Here is a 19,833-nt window from a genome sequence, read left to right on the forward strand (position 1 = left end):
TTGATTTAACTAGAAAAGTAGCTCACGCATTTACACAGACATTTATCGTAAGATGCGTTTAAGATACTTAATGAAGAGGAATATTAATTGGATAACACCTACCATATTTAAGAAGTATGATTGCTTCATAAATTTTCTTACCAGCGTTGATTACATATTTTTTCTAAATCTAATAAAGGGTGAGTTAAACAAGTTCAAGGTGTAGATAAGAAATGCAAGGGAATAGAGACTAAGGTTGTGTTCACCATTCCCAGTTCCCACCCAGAATAGTACTTACGGAAAATGGAGAAAAATGGAAGATATCTTTTTCTTGCTGAAAATAACACAATCAACTCCATTATGCAAATACTAACTTTGATCCCTAGGAATGGAGCTCCTATCACAAATAACATTCTAAACCATATCTCAAACATTCCTAAGACTCTGGAATGAGACTATCTTGTTGATGCTTTGCCTCAGTTTGCTGTCCTACTGCTGTAAGGCTGTAAGCTGCTCTATTCTTTTCTTTAACAAAAGTTGAATAAACTTTTGGATACTCGTGGTACGCTTTTCAAACTGCTAAATGGTGTGTTTTGTGTAAAAACTTTCTATATGAAAGTTGTTCTAAAATATCATGTTAATCCATTTTTCAAGTTTTTAATAATTAATACCTCAAATAATCATACGTTATTACCACCTCAAATAATCTCTATCTTCATCTTCATCTTTAGGAGATTCAAACACCACCTAAATGACATCATTCTCCTTACCTCCAATCTCAAGCATTCTAATGACATGGTGTTGCTTGTGACATCTGGGAATTGACCCTATCTGTTTATGAATGAATTTGTGGCTTCATCCTACTTGTAAGAATATTAAGCAGGAAGAATATTAAGCTAGCACATAGATAGTAAAGAGTAAATATGTCAAAATAATGATCACTAGGAGGACTAGGTTGGCACATCAGGACATACAAAAACAGTACAACAAGAAGTAATTCATGTTAATGCAGTAATTAACAGAGTGCGAAAAACACTTTGGGAACTGTTACAGGCTTACAGCAGCAACACAACATGGTACAAAAGGTAAGCTCGGATGTTTGTATAGTAGTATATATAATATATCAGACAGGTATGACAGTTCTCATAAACAAAAAAGACAGGTATGACTACACCAATAAGAATATACAGTCACCCAAAGGGCTATAAAGCAAAAGATAGCTTCAGAATTAAAACAGCAGCAAGACAGTATAATACGAGACGTAACTTCAGAAAATTGTGGAACTGTATATATCAGATAGGTATGACCACACCGATAAGAATGCACTGTCAAAGAAAGGAACCATTGGACTTGTTGTCATTTGGCATTTTATGCCAGTAAAGGTTAAGGAAAAAGCAGTGTGTTCTATGTACTAATATTAGTAACCCAAACCTTGAAACTAATTCTCTACTAACTCCAGAATTTTAACAGCTCATTTCAGTGAGCTACTTCTGAGTTCTGACAAATTATGTGAAGATAGATTAATAGAAATATGTAGGTAACAATCCCATAGATCATATCAGAAATAAACACAAGGACATGCAGTATATCCAAAATCGCTGTTAGTGCAATCTGAAACCCAAGATAACAAACAGGAAAAGAAGATCATGACTAGTTCAGAAGTACACTACAAAAATAGGATCACAATTCAGTCTTTCACATAGTCAAATTGGCTTTGAAAGATGTATTGGAGCTGTTTTCAATTCATAGAGATGCCATTTCAGATATACTATGAAATATATTATGCGAATGGTAACACAAAAACAAAGCAGGCAGGCACAAGACATTGGATAATGGATATCATGCATTTCAGTTTCTCTGGTGATACTAAAATTGAAGATGCAGAAAAGAAACTAAAGGTGAAAATTATGTATATTTGTATACTGTCGATTAGCACTTTCCAGTTTCTCGATATTACAAGCTATAGGGCCATAACTCTGACTGGTGACTGGCAACTAAAAATCGATGAAGACCTCAGAATGACACGGCTGGGTTGTACCAGCGCCAGAGTTGCTCTCTTGTATAACGCCACTCGCCAAAGCTCCTTGGATGATGTCTCCTTGTTGAACAGCCAAACCCAACGGAATCGCATTGTGAAAAAGAGAAACAAGTTGCAGTGAATTGATGTTTCTTGCTTTCCTCAAGAAAAACCTCACAAGATGCATCTCAATTCTGGTCCTGTTGAAGTTCATCATTCTTACCACCTTAAGGTTATCTAAGGCATACTCTGGCACACCTTCGCTCATCGACTGCAGCACATCTTCTCTCACCGCCTCCTGCACATCTTCCCTGATTCTTGGGAGCTGCAAGCACAGACCGTAATCGTGTTCAGGAGTATCATGATTAGATGAGAACACCATATGCAGATTTCATCAGATGCAATAAAAGGGGGAAACGACTTTTAAGCAATGCGAAATCCAAATTCAGAAATGCTTATGAGGTGCAATGTATTAACCTGCAGGAAGAGTTTGGTCAGATTTGGGAAGTGGAAGCTCTGGAGGAACGCATAGATATCAAACACGTTGATGGTCTTTATGTCAAACAAGAGCAACTGCAACTCTTTCAAACGCCGAAAGCCGCCAAGCCATTTCAACTGGGTAGTTCGTTCTTCATCAGGCAAACTAGGCACAATCTGAAGGATATCAAATCATCGATGAGTCCACCAAAAGATATCAAAACAAGAACAACATGATCCTTATCCAACGGAACGGAACAGAACAGAACAAACCTTGAGGGAATTGCTGCAGATGGTGAGGTTGGAGAGATTGGAGAGTTTGGGAAGTGCATCCTGTGCCCATTTACCAAACACCATGGGGATTATCGGGCCATCGTAGCAGATGTACAGGTCGGTGAAGGAGGAGCGGCGACTTGTGCGCGGCAGGTAGAAGGACGAGAGGAAGCGGCCGCTGTAGAAGACGGAGCGGAGGCTGGTTACACCGACGACGTTCACCTTATTGAGATGCTTGCACCCGGCGATGGTGAGACTGCTCAGCTTCGGCCCGCCCGGCGAGATGGCGACGGCGTCGAGGTCAAAGCAGCTGCGAAGGTCCAGAACCCGGAGATTGGGGCAGCGCGTGATCACATTTCTCAGCATGTAGCTCTCGATGGAGACGAAGTGGAAGCAGATTTCTGAGAGCTCGTTGAAGCGCTGCTGCGGCGTGAAGCGCATCTTGGAGACGACGATTTGGCGGAGCGAGAGGTGCTGGAGCGCGATCACGCGGCTCAAGATCGGCAAGTGGAACCTGACCTTGTCTACAACATTCGGGTTGGTCAGCTCGACGTGGAGCTGCTCGACGCGGCGGTCGGCGGATCTCTCGATGATTTCTCTCAGGTGAGAGCTCTTCATGATGGTGTGGACGACGACGGAGAGGCGCTCGAGGCGGCGCTCCTCCTCCAGGATCTTGAGGAGGCCCTCCACGGAAGGTGCGCAGCGGGCGCGGATCTCGTAGCGCCTGGATTTCTGGCCCCAATCCTCCTTCCACAGCCTTAGCCACTCCTTGGAGAGCACCGTCGTGCGGATGGCGGACTCGAGCGAGAGGAAGCTGATGATGCGCAGAACCGCGTCGTCGGGAATCACCACCATGGGGTCCTCCCCCACCGGGGCCGCTGCCTCCACAGGGGCCACCGCCGCAGGAGGCCGTCGTCGGGAAGCGCCTCGACGCGGTCCACCACCATGACGTCGTCCTCCTCCGCCGCCGCCGCCGCAGGAAGGCCGTCGTCGGGAAGCGCCTCGAGGGGAACCACCACCATGACTTCCTCCTCCTCCTCCGCCGCCGCCGTCTCCGCCGCCCTCCACCCGCCGCCTCTTCGCGCCGCCGCTGCCGCCTGCTGCGGCGGATTCGAGCGCCATCGCCGCGCGGGCGGGTTCTCCATTTCCCCCCCTCCGCTTTCTCCCCCATTTTCGCCTTCTTCGTCAAGCTAATTGTGTTCGCTAATTGCGTTTGGATTTGGATTCCGATTCGAAGCAGAGCAAACCGCTGCACTAGACGACCGTTATATATAGGCCAGCTGGCTTCGGCTGGCGTATGCGGGCCGCTTATGAGCCATCTCAATTGGGCCCATTTAGACAAACTCAACCCAACTAGGCCCAGAGAAGCCCAGCCGCCAAAGCAGATGGCGGACGTGGCCCGGCGCCGGAGTGGACGTGGTTTGTCCTCGCGGGAGGCCGTTTTTAAAAAAACACTTCATGCAATTTCTTTCCTCATCCAAGAAACGTCCTGATTTCTTGACGAAACAAGGACAAATCACTCGAGAAGTCGGAATTTTTTAAAAAAATATTATTATTTCAATGAAAAATTGCAAAAATTTAACCTGATCGGCTAAAATCATAAGCTTAATACCATATTGAACAACCGCAGTTCAACAAAGATTGTTGATCCACTAGGGAAATATTAAAGTACATGAAAGGTAATGGCAAGGGGCCAATCGAATTGTGGATGTTCGATATGTGCTGCATGCACAGTGGCACATAGTGGTTGTTCTTTTTTTAATTTTTTTATCCCCTATCGAACAACTATGGTTCCACAGGTGTTGATCGATATGTACGCCTATCGAATTTTGGTTGTTCGATGGGGTGCTGAAGGGATATTTAAATTCAGGGGTGTAAAGTTTTGGCGTGTCACATCGGGTATTATATAGTGTGCCGCATGGGGTATTTCGGGTACTAATAAAAAAAATAATTACAGAATCCGTCAGTAAAACCGCGAGACAAATTTATTAAGCCTAATTAATCCATTATTAGCAAATGTTTACTGTATCACCACATTGTCAAATCATGAAGCAATTAGATTTAAAAGATTCATCTCGCAAATTAGAGCAATTTGTGCAATTAGTTATTTTTTTAGCCTATATTTAATACTTCCTCCGTTTCACAATATAAGTCATTCTAGCATTTCCCACATTCATATGTCTATATTCATTAACATCAATATGAATGTGGGAAATGCTAGAATGACTTACATTGTGAAACGGAGAAGTACTTCATATAGTTGTTCAAAAATTCGATGTGACAGGATGTAAAATTTTTATGTGGAAACTAAACAGGGCCTAAACTTGCAATTTTAATTTATCAACCTCTATTTAAAAAAGTATTATTTCTTAAAAAAATATTCGAAAATTTGCATCCTAGGCAAAATCATTCCTCCGTGTTCTTGAAAAGAAACAAAAACATTCCTCTGTGTTTGTTATCCAGTTGAATAACTTTAGAATATATATGGCTCGTGCCCGGCTGACACGGGGGAGACGAACCAGCGCCAACGACGGTGTCCAAATCCGGTCAATTTGACTCGGTCGTCCGACGAGCCACGCGAAACCAGCGTCGGCCATCCGCAACCATCAACGGCGAGGCAACGCGACGGACACGCGCGCATGCACGAGAGGCCTCCTCGATTTTAGCGAGCTGCCACCACGGACAGTGCATGCCTAATTATACCTTCTTCCTCCTCCTCCTCCGCTGGAACGCCTTTGCTTCCCACCACTGCCCGTCGGTCGATCGGTCGAGCGAGCCGGCGAGCGCTTGTTGCCTCTCCTCCGTTCGCGCTTAGCTGGGCAGAGGACGGGGGTGCCAATGCCGCTTCGGCGGCGGTGGGCGGCGCTTTTGTTAGGCGTCGCCGTCGTCCTTGCCGTAGCCGCCGCCGGCGCGCGTGCGCAGGACTACAACAATGGCGGCGGCGGAGACGGCGAGGATGAGGAGGAGGAGGAGAAGCCGTCGTTCAAGGCGCAGGAGGCGTGCAACGGCGCGTTCCTGACGTACACGTTCACGGAGCGGGAGAAGGAGTACCCGCGGACCAAGAACGCGACGGCGCAGGCGTTCGCGTTCAAGGCGACGGCGACGGTGCTCAACACCATGACCGAGGACCTCAAGGCGTGGCAGATGTTCGTCGGGTTCCAGCACAAGGAGATCCTCGTGACCGTCGGCGGCGCCGTGCTCCTCGACGGCACCGACCTCCCCGCCAACGTCTCCGGGGGCGTCACCTTCGCCGGGTACCCCATGGCCAACCTCCTCAACTCCATCGAGACCGCCGGCGACCTGACGCAGATCCAGGCCCAGATCGACATCACCGGCACCCAGTTCGGCGTCAAGCCGCCCACGGCGCCCATGCCCAGGACCATCAAGCTGTCCAACCCCGGGTTCCGTTGCCCCAAGCCCACACACAAGCAGAGCGTCATGTACGTGTGCTGCGTCAAGGACCCAAAATTCAAGGCCAAGAAGGTGAACACCACCACCCGCTACCTGCCGCGGCAGAAGGCCGACCTGACCATCGCCTACGACGTCCTCCAAGCGTTCGGCAACAACTACATGGTGCAGGTGACCATCGACAACTGGAGCCCCATCGGCCGGCTCGACAACTGGAACCTCACCTGGGAGTGGAAGCGCGGCGAGTTCATCTACAAAATGCGCGGCGCGTACACGCTCAACAAGGAAGGCCCCGCCTGCGTGTACAGCCCCGCCGCCGGCTACTACAAGGACTTCGACTTCACGCCGGCGTACAGCTGCGAGAAGCGGCCCATCGTCGTGGACCTCCCGCCGGACCGCGAGAAGGACAAGGACGTCGGGAACATCCCCTTCTGCTGCAAGAACGGCACGCTGCTGCCGCCCACCATGGACGAGTCCAAGTCGCGGGCCGTGTTCCAGATGCAGGTGTTCAAGCTGCCGCCGGACCTCAACCGGACGGCGCTGTACCCGCCGCAGAACTGGAAGATCATCGGGAAGCTGAACCCGCAGTACGCGTGCAGGCAGCCGGTAAGGGTGAGCCCCGTGGTGTTCCCCGACCAGACGGGGCTCATGTCGTCCACCCCGGCCGTCGCGTCGTGGCAGGTGGCGTGCAACATCACCCGCCCCAAGAGGCGCGCCGCCAAGTGCTGCGTCTCCTTCTCCGCCTACTACGACGACTCCATCGTGCCGTGCAACACCTGCGCCTGCGGCTGCGGCGGCGGCAACGACACGGCGACGTGCGACGCGGACGCACGCGCCACGCCGCTGCCGCCCGAGGCGCTGCTCATCCCGTTCGACAACCGCACGGCCAAGGCGCGCGCCTGGGCCAAGATCAAGCACCGCCGCGTGCCCAACCCGATGCCCTGCGGCGACAACTGCGGCCTCAGCGTCAACTGGCACATCATGAACAACTACAAGTCCGGGTGGGCGGCGCGGATCACCATCTTCAACTGGCAGGACTACACGTTCAAGGACTGGTTCGCCGCCGTCACCATGCGCGACCACTACAGCGGCTACGAGAACGTCTACTCCTTCAACGGCACCAAGATGGGGGCGCCGTTCAACAACAGCATCTTTATGCAGGGGTTGCCCGGGCTCACCTACCTCGAGCCGATCACCGACGGGAGGACGCCGGAGGACCCAAGGGTGCCCGGGAAGCAGCAGTCCGTCATCTCCTTCTCGCGGAAGGACGCGCCGAACGTCAACATTGCCAAGGGGGAAGGCTTCCCCAAGAGGCTCTACTTCGACGGCGAGGAGTGCGCGCTCCCGGACACGATACCCAAGCCGTCGAGCGCGCACCGGCGGGCCGCCGCGGCGGCGAGCCTCGGGCAGATTGTCATGGCAGTAGTGCTTGTGATGGTTGTGGCGGTTGTGGACTCCTTGTGCTTATGATGAGTGGAAATTTCGGGGGATTATATATAGCCATTGTTTTTTTAGCGTTTGAGGGTGCTACATTGCTGAACGTTTTCATCATTTTGGGGGGAATTTCACTCGAATCCAGATGTTACAGTGTGATCCCCTAATGCAGGAACTGCAATCCTGCACTTAGTCACACAAGAATAGAGGTGCACAGGGGTTATACTCAATTAAACAAGTGAAAAGGGGCAAGTGAGAATACGCCGGTGAATATGACAGTGAACTTGTGGTGGTTATACGGGTTTGATGGGAGTTGCAAGGGGAAGAGGGCATGCAGAATTGCAATCATGTGGTATGTTTCAGTTTGTCACGAATTTATGGAAAACTCTATTAATTCTTCAAGACGATATCCCCTTATTTTTATATGTCACTTAAAAATCCATTAAAAAATTTGAAAAAAATAGTAAGATAGATCAATATGTGATGTCACTTCACAAACATGCATATCAAAATTCAACTTATACAAGTAGAAACAATAATAACAAATTTGACTATGAATAGAACGGGTAATTCACGATCAAATTTGTTATTTTTTGCTTCAATTGCATAAGTCGAATTTTAACTTGCATGTTTGCGAAAAGATATACCATATATTGATCTATCTTGACATTTTTTTTTAAAAAAAATTTGATAACTTTTAACGCCATGCACAAAACGAGGGGATGTCCCTTCAAGGGACAAAAATCCACTTCCCCAATTTATACTCATTTTCTGGGTTTCCGTTTTCATTTCAGTTTCTTTGATTTGCATAACACATGAGTTTGTGTAGCATTTTATTCTCTTGCGAGTGGTGCTGTAGGGTGAGTGAGTCCATATGCTTCCAACGGCAGGGATCACATATCACAATTACGTTACAGACACATAATACTTTAGCTAAAACAACTGCACAATCCAAGCAGCTGGATATGGCATTCTCATGTCATGTTTTAATGTACAAGTCTATGCGAAGTTTCATGCTTATGAATGAAATCCAAACCCTTCCAAACGATAAAAACAAAGACACTAACCCGTCCAAATAGTTAAAAATCTCGAAATTACTAGCTACAACACTGCTCTTGTTTTTGTCCATTTTGATCTTTGCAAACATGGATCAAATAACTATGAAACTACAGGTGAAAATACTGGTAATCTGTTACTCCATTATGGAACTCACCATTTGAAAAAGACAAGGTATATGGTGTCAGTTAAGATGCAAACATATGCCGAAACAAATATGTTGACTTGTATTGCTAAATGGAAAGAACAGGCAGAGGAGAATCTACAAATCTTCAAAAATCTGCAGAGTCATCTAGCATTTCATACTTTGCTACTCTTCAGTACTAGTATCATGGCTCATGAGGATCACATCAAGCATTTCATAACTTGAACTAGTATCAGTAAACAAATAATCTATGAGGTACAATGGCAGAATCTCCCATTTGATATATCCCATCAGTCTGCCTATATTAAATTATGCTAACACAGAACAAACATTCAGGTAATCTCCTAGTTCTTGTCAAATTGAGGAGGACAGTAATCCCTATAACCGACAATAGAAATATTCAAAACTAGCTATGGCATCCACAAAGTTCAGTTTACATTACAGGATCAACTTTCATGTTTAACATAACAGCGCAATATCCGCATCAATCTCCATAACTAAACTATGCTAATGCAGAACAAATTACATTCAGGTAAACTCCTAAACTCTTTTCAGATTGACAAGAAACAATTAGTAAACCTCATAACTGACATGACAATATCCAATATCTAGCTATCACATCCACAGAAAGTCAATTTACACATGGATGATTAAAATTTCAGTTGTAACTCGCATTGTGGCAAAAGAACACAGAAAGGAACCACTTCAGTGCCCAAGGATTCTGCATCCAAGTTTATTTTGTACTAATCCTTTTTCCACAGAAGTTGGTAAGAACATATTTCACTGTAAACTCATATGTATAGCTAAAGTTGCTAAAATGCCAAATACATCATATGAAATTGACAGTGAAATACCAAGTCATTCAATCACCTTTTTTCAAGTAAAACAGAAGGAAAAAAGAAATCAAGGTATGACGAGACTGTACTTGTTTCTGCACATGTTATCTTGTCCTGTATCTCTTTTCCAACCTATTAATGCTCCAGATCTGTAGAACCATAAGCAGCTCGACTATTGACTGAACACTAGTTCGTCTTCGAGGTAAGGAGTTCTGAATGAAATGACTTGACTGTAGAATCATCAGCACAATCAGTTAGCTGAACATTTGCGGGAACCTGGAGTCGGAAGGGGCGATCTACCGGTACTGGTATGGGACGAACTAGTATCAGCTTCTGGAGGAGTTTGGCCTTCTTGAACAGAAACTGCAGCAGCCGAATCTCATTCCAGTCGTACTTGAAGTTCGTCATCTTTACCACATCAAGCTTTTCGAAGCCATCCTGTTGTTCCCCCTCCACATTCTCTGAGCTAGTGTTCTCCGTGTATGTGCAATCTCTTTCTGGGAGCTGAAATCACAAAGGGATAATTTGGAATCATCAGAAAGAAGAAACTATACTAACATTGGCTCCACTCGAACAGACAAAATAGTCAAACAGTAACAGATCGAGACGCAATGCAAGCAATGGAATAGCAGGTGGTGAGTGGTGACCTGCACAAAGAGCTTCGTCAGCTGAGGGTAGTAGCCGCAGGTGTTCAGGAATCGACGAACGTCACTGAGGTTGATCGGTTCCAATTTGAACATGAGCAACTGAAGCTCTCTTAAACTCCTCAAGTTTGTCTGAATGGTATTACCCGCCACAGTTACAGCCTGAAAATCAGAAGTAGCAAACAACCTTGTGAATCAAGTGGAAACAACACGATTGAGATGAAAATGAAATCGGATGAAATTAACATGATCGAGAGAAAAAAAAAAAAGAACGAACCCGGAGAGAAGTGCTGCACAGGGTGAGGAAGGTGAGGTTCGAGAGATCTGGGAGGCGTTTGAACGAATTTTCGGGCCCCGGGGTGGTAGATTGGCTTCTCGGGAAGCCGATGAAGAGGTCGGCAAGCGAGTCGTTGTCCGGAAGGGACAGTGACGTCAGGAAGTTACCGCTGTAGCGAAAGGAGCGCAGGTGTTTGCCGGCGGTCAGCCGTCGGACGCGTTCGCAGTCCATGACGGTGAGGCTCATCAGGTGCTCTCCAGCGGTGTCGACGTCGATTTGGGTGATGGTTTTGCATCCGCGCAGGTCGAGGACGCGGAGGATGGGGCACGCGCCGACTAGATTCTTGAGGTCGTCCATTTTATTGATAGTGGAGTTCTTGATGTGGATTTCCTCGAGCGTGGGGAAGGAGACGCCTTCACAAAACTTGCCCTGGAAATGACCCAACGCGACGCCGATTAGCGAGAGGCGCACGAGCTGTTTGCTCGTCAGGTGCATCTTAAACTTGCGGCCCGCTCCTCCTCGATCACTGATGTGGATGACCTCGGGAGAGCACTTGCCGGCGTATTCGAGGCAGGAATTGAAGTATTCTCTCTGAACATTTTTTCTCTCGACGACGAGGAGGAAGAAGTAGCGGAGGCGGCGTTTCGGCTCCTGCTGCCCCGCGCGTTCCTCTAGCTTGCTCAGCGCATCGCCGTCGGTGGGGAGCTCGACGTCGACGGCGACATCCCTCCAGTAGAGGCCGTACATCTCCCGCCACCGTTTGCAGAGCGAACCCATGAGGATCACCGACTTGATCGGGAGGAAGTCGAGGATGCGCGCCCGAGCCTTCTCCTGCAGCGCCGTGATGCGGTCGCCGTCCACCTTCGCCGCCTCCGCATCCTTCTCCGGCAGCTGATCCAGCTTGCGGTCGACGTCCACCTTCGCCGCCTCCGCATCCTTCTCCGGCGGCTGATCCAGGTTGCGGTCGTCGTCCACCTCCGCCGCCTCTTCGCCATCTTCTAGATTTAGATAGCCCTTCCACTGGTCGGTGTTGGAATCGTCGTCGCCGGATTGGCTCGCCTTCGCCGCCTCTGCATCCTTCTCCGGCGGCGCCAGGTTGCAGTCGTCGTCCACCTCCGCCGCCTCTTCGCCACCATCTAGGTTTAGAAAGTCCTTCCACTCGTCGGAGTTGGAATCGTCGTCGCCGGATTGGCTGGCCGTCGCCGGCTCCTCCTCCCGCTGCCGCTTCACCATCCCGCCTCTCTCTCTCTCTCTCTCTCTCTCTCTCTCTCTCTCCTCTGCCTTCTCCGAGAAGCCAACTCGCCCTGATTCGAATTTGAAATGAGGAGGAGGAAGAAGAGAAGCGCCGAGAAGGCCAGCCGTTTTAAAGGCAGCTTGTCTCGCAAGCCTGGTACCAGCGTGGGCCCAACCGTCACCCTACATGGGCCAGGCCCACTAAACCCACGAAGCTTCCGGAGATTTCTTACGAGACAAGAAACTGGGCTTCTTCCTCCTCCTCCTCCCCCTCCCTGAGCCGTAGTAGCCTTGTTAGCTAAGCAAAAGCCCACGCGCGATGCGAAACCCATCGCCGCCGCGGCGGCGAGGCCGGAAACGCGAGGATTTCCGCGGATTTTTGCCGCGGCGGCGAGCGACCCATATAAGCTAAGCTAAACCACCCACGCCGCTGTCTCTCCCGCATCCGCTTCTCCGCTACCTCCCAATAAACTAAGCTTTTGGCGCGTTGCTGGCTCCCGCTCACGCCTCGTCTCGCTCGACGTCTCCGAGGAGGCGAGGAGCTCGAGCTCGCCGCCTCGCCGGCCGGCCATTACTTTATCCGCGGCGGGTAGCTGGGGAGGGAGGGGAGGCGGCCGGCCACCAACCCATCGTCGTCTTGTGGTTTCCCATGCGGTTGCCGCCGCGGGCGCCGCTGCATTCGCGGGAGCGGGCGGAAACGGGATGGGGCTCGTCGGTGGCCTCCTCGGCTTCGGCGTCGGCCTCCCCCTCGGCATCGCCGTCGCCTACCTCGTCCACCTCCGCTTCTTCGCCCCTCGCCGCCGTCTCCAGGTCAGTCCATCGATCGCCTCCTCCCTTCTCGATCCTTCCCGTGCAGTGCTATACTAATACTAACAATTTAGTGGTTAGTTGAACGCATTCATCTTTAGCAATTCGTTATCGGTGTACTGTCACTTTGGTGATTTTGTGTGCGGTGAATCATATCAAAATTACTCATGAACAGCAGCAGGATGAATTTCGATCGAGGTTTTGTGCACACCAACTACCCAAGTAACCCAACAAAATGATTGTAGAAATTAAATCCGAGATTGGGACGTGCTTGATTTCTTCTGCCCGTACGATTAGACTACCGGATTGTTCAGGATGCGACGTGGGGAAAACGGGACGTGGTACGTGTGCTCCAAAGTCCTTGTCTTCCCCTGCTGGAGTAGTGCCATTTCGCCGTCCAGTACTCACTTTTCAGTTCCAGCTTTGAACAGCTTTGCTTTGCTAGCTTGCGTATCCGATTCCGGCTTGCCAATTGCGATGCCTCCCTGAGCTGACATATGCTTCCTTAGTGAGATTGTTTCAATAAAATTGACTAATTTCGATGCGCCAGCTAGACACTGGGGATTTTATTAGATTGCGATATATTGATGTGTACTGGGGGAGTTTGCTTGGGATTATTTGGGACAAGTGGGATTGCTATGGGATTACTGAACGAATATTCCAAATACATGAAAAACACAAGATGTATTTTATATGCATTTGTTAATTAATTTGGTTTAGCAATGTGAAACGGGTTGGTGCATATGAATACAGAATATTTTGTAGTGCACGGCGTGTTATTTAATTAGCCTAGTAGTACATATGATATTTGTCTGATATGGTTAGAATCATTTCAGCTAGTTACAGGGTGGGTTAGCCCATTGGAATGAGAACGACATGGTTAGATGCGACAGAGCAAAAATCCAACTTGGTTATTTGCTTAATGTATATAGCCTACTCCGATGCACCCTTTTATGTTGAGACTAACGAAAATTGGATTACTTACTTCATAAGAAAAGAAATAATCAAATCCACTATGCTAAGTAAAAGAAAAGTCATAACCACCAGTGTTTGGTGACATTAATCTGACTGAAAGTCAAGTTGGATATCCACTATTTCACTTTGCAACCAATGGTCAATACTGGATGGAGCTGTATAAGCATTTTCAACCTGCCTCTCCAGGGTCCAGAAAACTATGGTAGATTCAGACGGTTTGATCCTCTTGAGCTCCACTGCTTTACTACATACTACTATCAAGCAGGGTTCAACACAAATTAATATTCAAAATCTTACACAAACCCAAATAGTAAATACTATAGTACAAATTTGATCTCAACATTTTTTGAGGGAAACTGACTGTTGACTTTTGCAGGATCCTATTATTAGACCACTACGCGACTTGGATTCTGAGACATTACAGACAACTATACCAGATATTCCGTTGTGGGTGAAGTGTCCAGATTATGAACGGGTGGGTATATAAACATGGCGCGCTACTATTTAAACGACTTATAATTTGTTGCTTTGGGATTATGTGTGTCGTAAATCAATCTCTGTTTAGTTGTCAAATGTCAACAGTACAACAAGGCGTGAGCATTCATGATAATATAGAAGTATGTATAACAGGCCCCTGAGTAACATGAGTGTAGGATATTATATATGGAGTCTTTGTAACTTTTATGGAAATTTAATTATCTTAGCATCTTTGTATTTCCCATGAAAAGAAAAAAAATTAGAATACACCTTCACATATCAACAATTTATTTGGAAATCTTTTGGTTATCCCCTTTTCAGAGTATTTCTTTTTTTAAAAAAAATATTTCATAGAGAGATAAATACAATATGTTAATACCAAAATTTGACAAATGAAATTAGAGAGGATTACGCTGTTGGTGGTGACAGCTTCCATTATCATAATCTATTGTAGGATTCCATTTCTTTTAGCTTAGCAATCTGGTCAAGAAATCATATTGATCGGTATGATAAATTGCTAAATAGCCAAGCTCTTGAGGACTGAGGCACATATATGAGAGAATGTGTGCTGGTACTTTGTATTTATTTTTGCGTTCTTGTTTCTTTTTATCCACACCATAAATGCTACATTACATATAGTTCATTTAAAGACACAATACTCAATTCATGAAATGGAGAATTCATTTTATGTTTTTGCAGGTTGACTGGATTAACAAGTTTATTTTTGATATGTGGCCCTTCCTTGATAAGGTATTTTCAAGTCTCATATGGCCTGTTTGCTACCAAGTTTTAGTGTAATATTCAGTGCTTCATCATCTGAGCGTTGAGAGTTCTTCTCGAACCATTGTCAGCTTGGGTAATTCAATTGATTCATTTTTTTAAGACTCAATTGACTCATTGATCAGGCAATCTGCAACACAATAAGAAGTGTAATCAGACCAACATTTGATCAATATGTTGGACAATATGGAATAAAATCAATTGAATTTGGGCACTTAACACTTGGGGCTCTTCCTCCTACGTTCCAAGGTCTGTTGATTTCTGTAAGAGTACTTTCTGTAATGATGCAATTTGTTCAGTGACACAGACCTTGTATCCTCAAATCATGATTATCATTATAAGTACAGTGTTTCTGTATCCTTGTATAACTCAAGTCTATGTTGTAAATAATATAGATTGGTAGAGCAGTTCAAAATCTGTAGTCTGCACTTACGCTGTCAGTCAACTCTTGTTAAGATTGATTGATTCTTATACTACTCGATATTTTGACAAGCAGGAATTAAAGTTTATGAAATGAGAGAAAAAGAGTTGGTAATTGAACCTGTGATTCGGTGGGCCAGCATAGCAAATGTAATTGTGAAAGTGAAGGTGCATTCTTTCCAAGTGTCGGCTCAGGTTAGCTTTCTCTTATCTCGTTCTAAAGAATGGACTATTAGTCCTCTGACTGATCATATTTCTGTTTCAGCTTTTAGATTTACATATAATGCTGACACCACGTGTGACTCTGAAGCCTCTTGTGCCAAGCTTTCCCTGCTTTGCAAACTTGTGTGTTTCACTGATGGAGAAGGTATTAATCTGTTTCTTCAATGTTAAAACAACTCTGTAAATAAAACTAACTCTTATTTTATTATAAAGCCACATATCGACTTTGGATTCAAATTGTTGGGTGGAGATGTCATGGCAATACCTGGCTTGCATCGGTTTGTCCGGGTAACTAATTTTCTCTTTAACATTTATATTCCCACAGAGGACACTGAATTTGAACGTCCTGATGGACTCTTGTAGTTTAATTGTACCCATTTAATTACTACTACGATTCCTTATTTCACTATCTTGGGTACCAGTACTATGTTCCTAGCTTGTGGACTTCTTAATTATTAGTGGTTTTTGCTTTCTGACAGGAGAAAATATCAAAGCAAATCGCAAACTTGTATCACTGGCCTAAGCTTATACAAATTCCTATTTTAGATGAAGCGAGGTGATTTTCTTTACAAATGACATCCATATTTTTTTTATTGTAAGGATCACAATGAGAAGTTGTTGGATGAGTTATTAATTCCAAATTTGCATGCCGAGTTGCATATGTCTATCCTGTCTTCATCTTGATAATCTTCTATCTCGAGTATATTCTCATTCAACATGAACTTTTTGAGACATATATTGCCAAGATAATTTGGAAATAAGAGTCTCCCAGAAAACATATTAGCATCAATAAACATTGCTATCCTTGGACCCGTTTAAAAAGGAAGTGCATTTGTACGTGGCGAAGGAAATTAAATGTTGGGAAAAACATAATTTTGTTATTCATTTAGTGCAAAAGAAATAACATTGCTAATGGGGCTTCTATAGCTGAAACAAGGTTGTTTTAGTTTTGAATGTACTCCAGTTTAATTTGATCTTTCTCATATTACCGGTGTGGAACATTTGCAGTGGTGCGACAAAGAAACCAGTTGGAATATTACATGTAAAGGTAATTCGAGCCATGAATCTTCTCAAGATGGACTTGCTTGGAAAATCTGATCCCTATGTCAAGCTCCGTTTGAGTGGTGAGAAACTGCCTTCAAAGAAGACGTCTATTAAGATGAGCAACCTGAATCCTGAGTGGAATGAACACTTCAGATTTATAGTCAAGGATCCTGAAACACAAATCCTTGAGCTCCGCATGTTTGATTGGGAAAAGGTTTAGCTTTGCTGTATGCAACTTTTCTTCTGATAAGTTGGTTTGTCATTTGTAAGAGCAGTAATTGTTATTTCTATGCTCTTTTCCTGCTTGGCATAGGTAGGAAATAACAATAACCTTTTCCTTTTTCTGTTTGTGCAGGTTAAAATGCATGATAAACTGGGTATGCAAGTAGTTCCCCTCCGCTTGCTTACTCCTTATGAGAGTAAACTGTTCACACTTGACCTTCTGAAAAGCATGGACCCAAATGATCCTCATAACAAGAAAAACAGAGGAAAGCTTGTCGTAGAGCTGACATTTGATCCCTTCAGAGATGACAGCAACAGTACCATTCTGATGTCAGATGGTGAAGGCAATGTCAGTGTAAAAAGGGACGTCCCACCCAGTGGAGGGTTGCTGTTGGTTTCAGTAGAAAATGCAGAAGACGTCGAGGGAAAGCGTCATACTAATCCGTATGCCGTGGTTCATTTTAGGGGAGAAAGGAAGGAAACGAAGGTATTTTATTTTTGGAATTAGTTTTGCCACACTAACTTTATGTTGTAGTTCCACGTTATACCCCAACTAAAAGCGCTTAAGAACATAGTAGTACTACCTAATACTTTTATGTGAACCTAAAATGTTTAACTTGGCATTTCAGATAATCAAGAAAACAAGAGATCCAAGATGGAACGAAGAGTTTCAGTTCATGGTTGATGAGGCTCCTGTGGATGATAAGATCCACATCGAAGTAGTAAGCAAACGCCGTGGGCTCCGGCTTCCCTTCCGCAATAAGGTCAGTCAGTCACTGTTGTTACCTGCTGATTGCAAAACCATCTCTTCTGATAATGATATTCACAACCAGTTGTTAAAAAAAAAAACAGAGAGAATATAATCACATCCAGTTCATAGTGCCTTCTAAAATCAACCTCTCATTTCTCCGAAAATTTCAGGAATCATTGGGGCATGTGGATATAAACCTAGTGGACGTCGTGAACAACGGACGGATCAACGAAAAATACCATCTGATCAACTCGAGGAACGGGATGGTACACGTCGAGATGAAATGGAGCACTGTATGACAATGATTCGGTATTCTGAAGAGTCTCACCTGTATGATTATACCTGTCGCTGTACATATACAGTCGCCATACTCCGTGTGGGCCATGTATGTTGTAACTTTAGCCCTAATCCTCTACTCTCTCGCTCTTTTCGTGATCCATTTTGGGCGCTTTTTAGCGTGCTGTAACGTCAATGATAGTGGCGTGATCACTTGCTTGTAAAGTCACGCGGCAATGCGTTCGTTGATCTCTCTTTCAGTGTTTTTATCATTCTTTTTGGCTGCCTGTATGGCACACATCAATGTTGTGTCGTTCGATCACGCCTGAAAGTGGCTCATTTATTGAATATATATTACTCTATCCTTTTCTTTTTTTTTTGCGAGAATATATAGAATATTCCATTGAGCACTCGTGTTGGAAGTGAGTTATTTTTTTTAAGATAATGGAATAGACTTTGCTCAGAGAGTTACAACCAATTATTACAGCAATTCAACAAAATAAAGAAACATAGTCATTAAAAAAACAGGAGCACACCAACTAATAAAGACGCATACAACATGAGAAGTTCACAAAATTATTGAATTTTATTTGTGAATCTCCATCCAAAATTACTCGTGTTGGAAGTGAGTTATGTTTGGAATGAGGTACGAAAGTGACGAAATTCGGGTGAAATTTAGTGGCGTTTCGAAGCAATTGCCATCATCAAGTACAGGGGGGGCCTGGTTCAGTTTGAGTCGTGTGGGTTGGAGATGCTCAAGGGGGGGTGGGCCTGGGCAGTGGCAGTGGCAGGCTCAAACTCAGTCGGGATGGGCCGGTGGCCGGTGCTGCAAGCTGGAGGCAACCAAGAAGCAACCAATCAACCACCCCTAAAGATGAAGATTCCAATAGGCTGAGGCGCCGAGGCACGGACACCTTCCGGCCCCAGGTGTTCCCAATCACACCCCATGTCGGAGAGATCGATCGCCTCGCCTAACTTTTTTTTTCTTCTCAATTACTAAGGCCATGTTTAGTTTTCACATAAAAATTTTCCACCCTATCATCGAATGTTTAGACACATGCATAAAATACTCCCTCCGTTTTATAATGTAAGTTATTATAGCATTTTCCACATTCATATTGATGTTAATGAATCTAGATATATATATTTATATAAATTTATTAATATTAATATGAATGTGGAAATGCTAGAATGACTTACATTATGAAACGAAGAAAGTATTAAATATAGATTAAAAAAACTAATTACACATATTGCGTGTAAATTACGAGACAAATCTTTTAAGCCTAATTGTTCTATGATTTGACAATGTGGTGCTATAGTAAACATTTTCTAATGACGGATTAATTAGGCTTAATAAATTCGTCTCGTAGTTTACGGACGAAATTTATAATTTGTTTTATTATTAATCTATATTTAATACTTCAAATGTGTGTCCTATATCCGATGTGACACATCAAAACTTTTCACCCCTGAAACTAAACAGGGTCTAAACTTGATGCAACGAATCTAGATAAACTTTTATCCAGATTCATTAATTAGAATATGTTATATCCGTTTCTATATTTGTTTCTTTAGCCACGGAGGGAGTACACGACAGACGCACACACATTACTACAGACGTAATATACTCACCTACGAATGCACTCCCTCCGTCCTAAAAAGAATCAACCTATGTCCCCTCCTAAGTTGATGTATGTGGATATATAAGGTGTCCACATACATTTTGCTCCTAGGTTAATTCTTTTTGAGGCGAAGGGAGTATCTTCTAACGCATGCTAGATAGACGAAAACTAACGATGTATCTACGATCTCATCAAAATCTTATTGAAAGTTCAGTAACGTGTGCTTAATATTTTCGCCACTTCCGACTCTGACAGCAACCTGCAACACGCGTGCCGCAGCCCGGCCGCCTTCCTGCCACTGCGCAAGTTGATATCCAGATCGATCGATCGCCGTCGCCGCCTGTACTGCGCTTGCGCAACCAATCATCTCCACCGGAGGAAGACGCGCGCAGCCTTGTTCCGTCGTGTGTGCCTGCAATCCTGCAGGCTGCAGTTGGTTGCATCGGCAGAGAATT

General features: G+C 45.2%; 3 protein-coding genes and 1 pseudogene across 3 annotated transcripts; 2 read left to right on the plus strand and 2 right to left on the minus strand.

Annotated features, from left to right (window-relative positions):
• Positions 1 to 1,797: 1,797 nt before the first annotated feature.
• Positions 1,798 to 3,927, minus strand: LOC127777631 (uncharacterized; annotated as a pseudogene).
• A 1,558-nt stretch (positions 3,928 to 5,485) lies between these two features.
• On the plus strand, positions 5,486 to 7,964 carry LOC127776109 (COBRA-like protein 10). Its single transcript, XM_052302444.1, has one exon. It carries the CDS (start codon positions 5,585 to 5,587, stop codon positions 7,622 to 7,624), a length of 2,040 nt encoding a protein of 679 aa, XP_052158404.1. The 5' UTR covers positions 5,486 to 5,584; the 3' UTR covers positions 7,625 to 7,964.
• A 1,534-nt stretch (positions 7,965 to 9,498) lies between these two features.
• On the minus strand, positions 9,499 to 11,828 carry LOC127775620 (uncharacterized). The gene is made up of 3 exons (XM_052301885.1): positions 10,547 to 11,828; positions 10,273 to 10,431; positions 9,499 to 10,129 (listed from the first exon to the last, which is right to left on the minus strand). Exons 1-3 carry the CDS (start codon positions 11,777 to 11,779, stop codon positions 9,812 to 9,814), a joined length of 1,710 nt encoding a protein of 569 aa, XP_052157845.1. The 5' UTR covers positions 11,780 to 11,828; the 3' UTR covers positions 9,499 to 9,811.
• A 312-nt stretch (positions 11,829 to 12,140) lies between these two features.
• Positions 12,141 to 18,120, plus strand: LOC127775621 (synaptotagmin-3-like). Its single transcript, XM_052301886.1, has 12 exons — positions 12,141 to 12,589; positions 13,938 to 14,036; positions 14,738 to 14,788; positions 14,944 to 15,067; positions 15,315 to 15,433; positions 15,504 to 15,605; positions 15,674 to 15,748; positions 15,940 to 16,016; positions 16,469 to 16,718; positions 16,860 to 17,213; positions 17,356 to 17,490; positions 17,648 to 18,120. The coding sequence occupies exons 1-12, from the start codon at positions 12,482 to 12,484 to the stop codon at positions 17,774 to 17,776; spliced, it is 1,623 nt and encodes a 540-aa protein (XP_052157846.1). The 5' UTR covers positions 12,141 to 12,481; the 3' UTR covers positions 17,777 to 18,120.
• Positions 18,121 to 19,833: the final 1,713 nt, after the last annotated feature.

The sequence above is a fragment of the Oryza glaberrima genome, chromosome 6 (genome assembly GCF_000147395.1).
Source record: "Oryza glaberrima chromosome 6, OglaRS2, whole genome shotgun sequence".
Lineage (NCBI taxonomy): Eukaryota > Viridiplantae > Streptophyta > Magnoliopsida > Poales > Poaceae > Oryza > Oryza glaberrima.